The sequence below is a fragment of the Staurois parvus genome, unplaced genomic scaffold, assembly GCF_062004578.1.
Source record: "Staurois parvus isolate SC_StPar_1 unplaced genomic scaffold, SC_StPar_1.0 ptg001396l, whole genome shotgun sequence".
Lineage (NCBI taxonomy): Eukaryota > Metazoa > Chordata > Amphibia > Anura > Ranidae > Staurois > Staurois parvus.
In genome coordinates this window covers 542,522-552,828 of record NW_028319192.1, presented here as the reverse complement: position 1 = coordinate 552,828, position 10,307 = coordinate 542,522, and the positions used below count along the sequence as shown (strand labels likewise).

The 10,307-nt window shown below is 42.8% G+C and overlaps 1 protein-coding gene across 1 annotated transcript in view; it reads left to right on the top strand.

Moving 5' to 3' along the window:
* Positions 1–1,462: 1,462 nt before the first annotated feature.
* LOC149436229 (uncharacterized) overlaps positions 1,463–10,307 on the top strand; it is a 53,721-nt gene continuing 44,876 nt past the window's right edge. The window contains exon 1 of the mRNA XM_089661823.1: positions 1,463–3,328. Within this exon, the coding sequence (XP_089517949.1) occupies positions 1,723–3,328 (1,606 nt within the window). The 5' untranslated portion in view covers positions 1,463–1,722. The remainder of the gene's footprint in view (positions 3,329–10,307) is intronic.

Sequence of the window (10,307 nt, the reverse complement as noted above, 5' to 3'; positions counted from 1 at the left end):
GCGCGCTCCCACCACAAAGACAGATATGCAAATACAGTGAGGAACAGAAGTATTTGAACCCCCTGCGATTCTGCAAGTTCTCCCACTTCTCCATCATGGAGGGTCTGACATTCACATTGCAGGGGATTCCCACTCTGAGGACAGAATTCAGGAGATCCCATTGTATGATTTGTAAAGAATGTATTTGTCTCACACGGCTGAACAGAAGTATTTGAACCCCTGAGAAGATCCGTGTTAATATTTGGTACAGAAGCCTTTGTCTGCAATTACAGAGGTCAGACGTTTCCTGTAGTCCTTGGCCAGGTTTGCACTGCAACAGGGATTTTGGCCCCCTCCTCCACACAGATCTCCTCTAGATCTGTCAGGTTTCGGGGCTGTCGCTGAGCAACACAGAGTTTCAGCTCCCTCCAAAGATGTTCTATTGGATTTAGGGCTGGAGACTGGCTAGGCCACTCCAGAGCCTTGATATGCTTCTTACGGAGCCACTCCTTGGTTATCCTGGCTGTGTGCTTCGGGTCGTTGTCATGTTGGAAGACCCAGCCACGACCCATCTTCAATGCTCTGACTGAGGGAAGGAGGTTGTTGCTGAAAATCTCACAATAAATGGCCCCATTCATCCTCTCCTTAATACAGTGCAGTCGTCCTGTCCCCTTCGCAGAAAAGCACCCCCAAAGCATGATGTTACCACCCCCAAGCTTCACAGTAGGGATGGTATTCTTCGGATGCAACTCATCCTTCTTTTTCCTCCAAACACGACGAGTGAAGTTTAGACCAAAAAGTTCTCCTTTGGTCTCATCTGACCACATGACTTTCTCCCATGCCTCCTCTGGGTCATCCAGATGGTCATTGGCAGACTTCAGATGGGCCTGGACATGTGATGACTGGAGCAGGGGAACCTTCCGTGCAATGCATGATTGGAAACTATGATGGCATAGTGTTCTACCGACAGTGACCTTTGAACTGTGGTCCCAGCTCTCTTCATGTCATTGACCAGCTCCTCCCTTGTAGTTCTGGGCTGATTCCTCACCTTTCTTATCATCAGTGATACCCCACATGGTGAGATCTTGCATGGAGCCCCTACAATGTGAATGTCAGACCCTCCATGATTTCTGAGTGGGAGAACTTGCAAAATCTCAGGGTGTTCAAATACTTCTGTCCCTCACTGTAAGATGGTAATGTGATGCAAGGTGTACTCCTATACTTTTGAATTTTAACATATTATTTTTCTATCCCAAGTGGGCCATGATGGCTGTGAAAACCCAATAGCATAAGGCTGTTGTGCGCTATGTTACACGTTTCTGACTTTGGATGTGTTTCATTATCTGACAATGCATGTCGTGATACTGATTGTACTCAGATGTCAACTCTGGAATGTTTTGGATGTTTTCATAAATTTTCATTTTAATTAAAAAAATATAGAAAACATCTTTATTTAGCACTTTATATAGAATTCTGACTTTTTTGTTTTTCTGTACAGGTGGATTGAAGAACCACGTTTTCGGTCAAGCTGGTCTTCATAAGTACAACTCAGTCACATGGGAAACGAGCCATACGGATGTCTTAGGTGACGGAACGTCTTTATCGTAGTTCACTGGAGGATTCACACAGGATACGAGACATATCAGTGTTCTCAATGTTGTAAATGTTTTGGATCCTCTTCAACATTGATCCCCCCTCAGAGGACATCAGGAGAGAAGTCATTTCAGTGTTGTGGAAGTGACAATGGCTTTACAATGTAGTTCAACCCTTGCATCCATAACAATTATTTCAGAAGCTAGTTCTTGCTTGGATTGTGATAAAGGTTTTACAATGAAGGCAAAACATATCACACCCCAGAAGGGTCACACTGAAGAGAAACCTTTTCAGTGTTTTGAGTGCAACACAGCTTTTACAACAAAGGGTAATCTTACCAAACACAAGAGGGTTCACACCAGAGAGAAGCCATATCAGTGTTCTGAATGTGATAAAACCTTTACATCGAAGGATCAACTTATCAAACACCAGAGGATTCACACTGGAGAGAAGACATATCAGTGTTCTGAATGTGATACAGCTTTTACACACAAGTGTTATCTTATCAGACACCAGATTGTTCACACTGGAGAGAAGCCATATCAGTGTTCTGAATGTGAAAAAGCTTTTACAATGAAAGGTAATCTTATGACACACCAGAGGATTCACACTGGAGAGAAACCATATCAGTGTTCTCAATGTGATAAAGCTTTTACAGTGAAGTCAGATATTATCAGACACCAGAGGATTCACACTGGAGAGAAGTCATATCAGTGTTCTGAATGTGATAAAGCTTTTACACTGAAGTCAAATCTTATCACGCACCAGAGAGTCCACACTAGAGAGAAGCCATATCAATGTTCTGAATGTGATAAAGCTTTTACAACGAAAGATTATCTTATGACACACCAGAGGATTCACACTGGAGAGAAACCATATCAGTGTTCTCAATGTGATAAAGCTTTTACACTGAAGTCAAATCTTATCACGCACCAGAGAGTCCACACTAGAGAGAAGCCATATCAATGTTCTGAATGTGATAAAGCTTTTACAACGAAAGATTATCTTATGAAACACAAGAGGATTCACACTGGAGAGAAGCCATATCAGTGTTCTGAATGTGATAAAGCTTTTACAGTGAAGTCAGATCTTATCAGACACCAGAGGATTCACACTGGAGAGAAGTCATATCAGTGTTCTGAATGTGATAAAGCTTTTATACTGAAGTCAAATCTTATCACGCACCAGAGAGTCCACACTAGAGAGAAGCCATATCAATGTTCTGAATGTGATAAAGCTTTTACAACGAAAGATTATCTTATGAAACACAAGAGGATTCACACTGGAGAGAAGCCATATCAGTGTTCTGAATGTGATAAAGCTTTTACAATGAAAGGTAATCTTATCACACACCAGAGGATTCACACTGGAGAGAAGCCATATCAGTGTTCTGAATGTGATAAAGCTTTTACACAGAAATCAGATCTCATCACACACCAGAGGATTCACACTGGAGAGAAGCCATATCAATGTTCTGAATGTGATAAAGCTTTTACAACGAAAGAGTATCTTATCAAACACAAGAGGATTCACACTGGAGAGAAGCCATATCAGTGTTCTGAATGTGATAAAGCTTTTACAATGAAGCCAAGTCTTATCACACATCAGAGGATTCACACCGGAGAGAAGCCATATCAGTGTTTTGAATGTGATAAAGCTTTTACAATGAAGTCAGATCTTATCAGACACCAGAGGATTCACACTGGAGAGAAGTCATATCAGTGTTCTGAATGTGATAAAGCTTTTACAATGAAAGGTCATCTTATCACACACCAGATGATTCACACTGAAGAGAAACCATATCAGTGTTCTGAATGCAATACCACTTTTAAACAAGTGTCATCCCTTATCATACACCAGATGATTCACACTGGAGAGAAGCCACATCAATGTGTTGAATGTGATAAAGCTTTTAAAACTAAGTCAGAGCTTATCATACACAGGACAGTTCACACTGGAAAGCAGCTTTGAGTGTTCTGAATGTGATAAAATGTTTACAACCAACAGCAAACTTATCATGCACCAGAATACTCACACTGGAGAAAGGCCATATCAGTGTTCTGAATGTGGCAAAGCTTTTGTATATAAGGAAAGCCTTATTATACACCAGAGGAGTCACACTGGAGAGAAGCCATATCACTGTTCTCAATGTGATAAATCTTTTAAACATAGAGAACAACTTAACACACACAAGAGGGTCCACACCAGAGAAAATCTGTAGCCATGTTGTGAGTGTAACAGATTTTTTTACATAAGTCACATGTGATCACACACCAGAGGATTCACAGGCTTCAGCTGCAGGAGGTAATGGGGAGAAGGGGGGTTTAAAGGGATAGAAGCTCAAGACTATTTTACCTTTTGACTATTTTTTTTCAGACAAGTATTGACAGTGAACTGTGTTTCCTAATGATTTTAATCTCTATCCTTTTTATGAAGCTTTGAATGAACATGTAATATATTTTCATCATTCATTAACTGAGCTGTGTTCCCAAGTGTTTTCTTCATTGTCAGATCCTGGGCTAATGCATTACCAACACTGCCTCAGCACCAAGACTAGGTAGTGGTCAAGTGGCATCTTACCAAGCCTCCAAAGTCTCAGTGGGAGAGACTTTTCTAGATTCTGATGACTATTCCAATATCCGTCTAGCTTGAGGGCTCCAGCTACGCTCACCTTGTCCAAGCCTCTCTTCACATATTCCACCTCCCCTCCAGTGATCAATGCCTTATTTCCAGGTTCCTCCTCCTCTTATGGATGACAGCTTTACAGGTAGGACTGCCACAGGGACAACAGCCATGGAGAATTCTCTGTCCAGTGAGAAATCAAATTCCTAAGCTGGTGTAGGCCTTCCAACACCAATTCACTGCTCTTTGTTTGGGATGTGTTCAACAGTACCACTTACGCCCAGCTGGCTGCTTGTCTTCCATCTTGTCCTGCCACAAGTCCAAGGGATTCCATCAGGAGAAGATTGGACTTCCTTATTATATTGTCTCTCTGTTCAGCTATTGCTCCTCTCCATAGACCGATCACATACTACAACTGCATCTTCTGGGGGACTGAAATTCCTCTGACTCGGGTTCTCTTCAATGACTCTGAATAGTCAATTCTCTTTTTTTGGGTAGGTATTGTTTTTGGGTAGGTATTGTTTGCGAAGAACCCTTTTTTGACCCTAGAAACATTCTGATGTTGACAATAAAGTGTAACTATGGTTAGAATTAATATTTACATAAAGGGTGCAATCTGTCCTTAACCACTTATGGTGATGTCCCAGTTCAGCACATTACACCTTTAGGATTTGTAATCTACCCAAATGTATTATACATCAGTTTTTCATGTCAGAGGGCTTTAATGTGGTAGAAAATGAGGATACGTATATTTTATTTGTTTTTCTAGGTAACACTTGTGATGTCACTACACTCCTAATGTAAATACGGTGCAAAAGAATTCTGTTTTTGTTGCTTTTACAGTGCTCTCCCATCACCTTCTGTGGCACTCTCGGCCTCTCCTGTCCCATAGAAGCAAACAGAGGCCAGATCGGCCCTGATGGCCTCCATGATACAGGAAGACGGAAGTGATGAGCATTCATCCCTTCTGGTTTTCTGTAATATAAAATGGTAAGGCCCCTATCACACCGGGTGGGCCCGTCAGCAGATCCTCTTGCTCAGCGGGGGATCTGTCTGCTGATCACTGTTGGGCAAATGGATGACAAGTCTGCGTCTGCTTCACTTATACAGAGCGGACATGGACACAGCCCGCTGTCCTCTATGGGCGGTCAGACTGCCATGTGATCTGATCCAACGGACAGAAGGGGAATGGATCCCCATCTGTCTCTTTTTGGCAGATCGAATCGGATGTCAGCGAGTGTAAAGGGACACATCTCCATTTACATCTGCCACTCCATAGAGAATAGAGGTTCTGATCGGGTCCGGACCCAATCGGAACGTTCGTGTGAAAGGGGCATAAAGTATCTGATTACACCGATCTTGGTGCGATCAGATGTTAAGGGCAGAGGAGAGATTTGGAGGCTATTAGACCCCAGATCTCTCCATAAAGAGTACCTGAAAGGATAATATAACATAATCAGCTCCATTTTGTTATACAAGATGTTTGCTTAAAAAATATATGACTTTTGTAAACATTAAGAGAAAAGTTTGTACTGTATGTATTCTTTACAGGAAACTAACTGTGTTTTTTGTGGAAGTTTTTTGAGGAAGTAACTTTCGGTTAGACCGTGGCCGTAGTCTGGGCGTTGTGCTAAGATCATGAGTTAGTCTGACCACAACCATCTGGCCAGAAACTAGTTCTGCAAAGTTTAATGACAATTAAGGTGCAAATATTAAAGATAAATGCATGAATTTGATTGGTTGATATTAAAGGTTGGTCATTAATAATCTGCCTAGAGACTACAGATTTATATATATGCCGATGTTTCCGCAATAAAGTTGAAGTGTCTTGCAACGAGCTGTGGCGTGGTGTGCAATTCATTTCCCGATATATCGTAAGTTATCGCTCAGGTGTAACCGGTGGGGGCCCCCATTGAGAGGAAAAACTCAACACCAACCCTTTGTACTGGTGTCAGAAGAGTGGGATAATCACCAAGGTGAGTGAGAATCTTTTTTTTCTATTTTTTTAAGAAAAAGAGATGCTTTTCTTGCCGAGGTCATTATTTCTGAACTTAAGAGGGAGATTGGTGGGTGGAGTTTAGGAGCGAGAGAAAGGGACTCTCGGCTCGGGACATAGAATACCTGTATACACCTGACATAGCACTTATTGTTCTTTGTTGTATTGCTGTATTGTATTACTAATCTGCTGCTGCCGCTGCTGTTGTTATGGGGAATTCCTTAGGTAAGGAGGAAATACCTCACCATGTGCCGCCGCTAAAAGCATTAAAGTTGATTCAATTGATGAAGAAAAATAGAGACAAAAAGCAGAAAGGGAAAATGCAGTTGTTCCCATAAATGAGACTTGAAAAGAATTTGTTACTAGAGTTTCTTCTTTTGGTTACTATTATGTTAATCCACGGGTGGATAATTTAGTAAACTGGTTAGAAGGATTGGGAGGAGCGAGATTTCCCCGGGAAGGAGGGAATGACACAATGTGTATGGATATGATGAATGGTATGTGCCTGCATGAGCAACCACAGGTGGATGTTTGGTGAAAGGGAGCCCCAGCTCGGGACAAGGATTATATGTTTGAGGGAGGTAAGAATTGGTTGACATATGTACCAGGATATAGAACCTTAATTGCAGCAAATGTTCCTGTGCCACCACCACCCTACAAACATAAAGAGGTTAATTCAGTTCCACCAACTTCCCCACAGATAGCCCCATTATATCCAGCACTTCCCCACAGATAGCCCCGTTATATCCATCACTTCCCCACAGATAGCCCCGTTATATCCAGCACTTCCCCACAGATAGCCCCGTTATATCCAGCACTTCCCCACAGATAGCCCCGTTATATCCAGCGCTTCCCCGCAGATAGCCCCGTTATATCCAGCGCTTCCCCGCAGATAGCCCCGTTATATCCAGCACTTCCCCACAGATAGCCCCGTTATATCCAGCACTTCCCCACAGATAGCCCCGTTATATCCAGCACTTCCCCACAGATAGCCCCGTTATATCCAGCACTTCCCCACAGATAGCCCCGTTATATCCAGCACTTCCCCACAGATATCCCCGTTATATCCAACACTTCCCCACACTGATAAAACAGAGGATGATGAAGACATCATCATTTCAGCAGTCCGAGTTAGAAGACAGCGTAGAGCAAATGAGAGAGAGGCAGAAAGTTCAGATGATGAAAGTAAAACAGAGGAAGAGGAGGAAAAGAAAAAGAAAGTTGAAAGAAAGGAAAAGAAAGTAGTGGAGGTAAGTGATAGGGTTATGAGGTCCAGTGATGAGCCAAAGGAAGAGAAGGGAAGAGGATTGGGGCCGGTAGAAGAGGAAGAGAAAGTGAGATCAGCTTACCCATTTATGACCGTGGGGGATGAGCTGATTTTAAAGGCATTAGACGCAAAGGAATTAAATGCTATAGTACAAGGATGCCCCAATCCCAGGAAGTCTCCAGGGGGGAGCAGTATCCTGGTTAAAAAGAATGTGTGTAGGAAGAAATACGATGGAAGATTGCAAGGTAATTGTAGAAAAGATATTGGGAGATATTACAGATGAATTTGAATGGGATAACTGTCCAATATTTAACAATGAGGATAATACTGAGTTGGGACATAGGGCGTGGTCCACAAAGCAGGGTGTGGATAAATATCCCCTGTGATCTAGGGAGCAGAGGGATGCAGCGTGGGAGGAAGTTAAACCGGAATTGGTAAGGCTTTACAAGCAGAGGAAATCATTTGCTCCAATTGTAGCATGTAGACAAAAAATTACTGAAACTGCCACAGATTGTATTAGAAGGTTTAAAAAGGTATGGCTGGAAGGAGGGATGGATGTAAGTGATGGGGAAAGTGAATCTATTTTTATCCAATCATGGATGAATGGAGCCTTGCCCCATGTTAGTTTAGCGATTAGACAGCTGTATGGTGCTTGGCATAAGAAGTATGGGACCCCCCTGGAGATTTCCTCGAGTAACACCAAATCAATAGGAATAGAAGGAAAAGAAACACCCACTAGCAGTACATCTCCCCCCCCCTTACAGGCAAAGGATGGACAGGTCTGGTATCATAGATTTCATGTGCTCCCACATTGCCCAGTATCCCTGTTAGGCCAAGATTTGTTAGCTGCTCTTAAAGCTGTGATGTCTATCACAGAAGAAGGCAAGCAACTGGACACACCTTTTTTATTTTGCCCAGCTATAGAGCGTGATTTAAGTACACTTCCTGAAAAGTTATGGGCTAAAAATGCAACAGATGCTGGATTCATTGATTGCACACCATACAAAGCCACCCTGAAAATAAAAAACCCAATGGTGAGTGGAGATTAGTACAGGATCTAAGGGCAATTAATGCCAATTGTACCTGTAGTCCCAGACATACCAACCTTGGTGAATGCCACACCAACCAACGCCACACATTTTACAGTAATTGATCTATTAAATGCATTTTTAGTGCCCCAGTTGACAAGGAGACACAGGCATTATCTGGGTTTTGTTTTTTGGAAGAGAGGCTAACCTGGACCCGTCATCTGCAAGGCTATGTAGATTCACCGGTAACATATACCATGGCCAGTAGATCCATGCTTAATGACTGGGAACCCCCTCTATGGTTCAGTACTCATCCTGGACATGGATGACTTACTCCTTAGTTCTGTAAATGCAGAGACATCCAGGGCTGATTCACTGTCATTGTTACAGTTTCTGGCTGATCAGGGACAAAAGGTTTCCAAGAAAAAGATCCAGGTTGTAGTACCACAAGTAGAATACCTAAGATTTGTATTGTCTGAGAGTCAGAGGGGGCTGAGCCCAAGGAGAGTGGCAGCAATATGTCAACAACCAAAACCAAAAACTAAGGTTCAAATGCAATCCTTCCTGGGCATGGTAAGCTATTGCAGACAGTGGATTCCTGATTGTTCCTATTATGACAATGTACTATGTGAGGTGACACTAAAGGATCAGCCAGACTGTGTCAATTGGACACCACCATTGGTGCAGGCATTTGAGTATCTGAAATCAGCACTTGCTTTGCCTCCTGCATTAGGGTTACCAGATTAAATGTTTACATTTGTATTGTCAATCTGCATGTAAAACCATGGCGGCAGTACTAGCTGAGGAGCACGGAGGTGCCATGAGGCCGGTAGCATATTTATCAAAAATAATGCCCATCCCGGTCCAGGGCATGCCGGGGAGTCTCCAAGTTTTGTCTGTGTGCCTTGGCAGTAGAAATGGCATCTACCATAGTTTTGGGGCACCCTTTGATTCTACACACATCCCATCATGTCCTACATGGACTAAAAAATATTAACACTCAGCACATGTCAGCACAACGTTTGGCAGGGTGTGAGGTAATGTTAACATCCACAACTAACCTCTCAGTGAAATGCAGCCCTTCCACATCAGGACCATCATTGTTGTTGATTTTTTTTATCTCCACAAATCCAAACCCTCACCTTACTGCAAGGAACATAATTGTATAGATGTTATTCAAGCAGACACTTCTCCAAGGCCAGCCATGCAGGAAACCCCGATTTCTGGGGCTCCTAATGTCTTTGTGGATGGATCATGCACACGTCCTAGTGACACCACGTATCTCACAGGATATGCTGTTGTGGAACCACCAAATATCATTGAGACTGGATCCATCCCGTACCCCAGTGCACAAGCCGCTGAGCTTGTGGATCTCACAAGAGCATGTACTTTATATCAAGGACAAGATGTCAACATCTATACTGACTCCAAATATGCTTTTGGGGTGGTACATGATTTTGGACGAATCTGGCAACGCCGCAGTTTTACTACCGCAGATGGCAAGTCAATATCCCATCATTCACTGATTCAGGACTTGTTGGCTGCACTCCAACTTCCAAGATGGATAGCAGTTATCAAGGTCCAAGGCCATACTAATGCTATAGACCCAATTGCAGAGGGAAATGCTATGGCAGATGCAGCTGGAAAAGCTGCAGGGCAATTGCATGATCGATAATATTTAACTATGGTGATGCTGTCTACCCCGTCCCTACTGTCAAATGAACTTTTGAATACATTACAGGACCAGGCTTCTGAAAATGAAACTGAATTTTGGGCCAGCAGAGGGTTGACACAAGACAAAAATGGTCTTATGTCAAAAGAG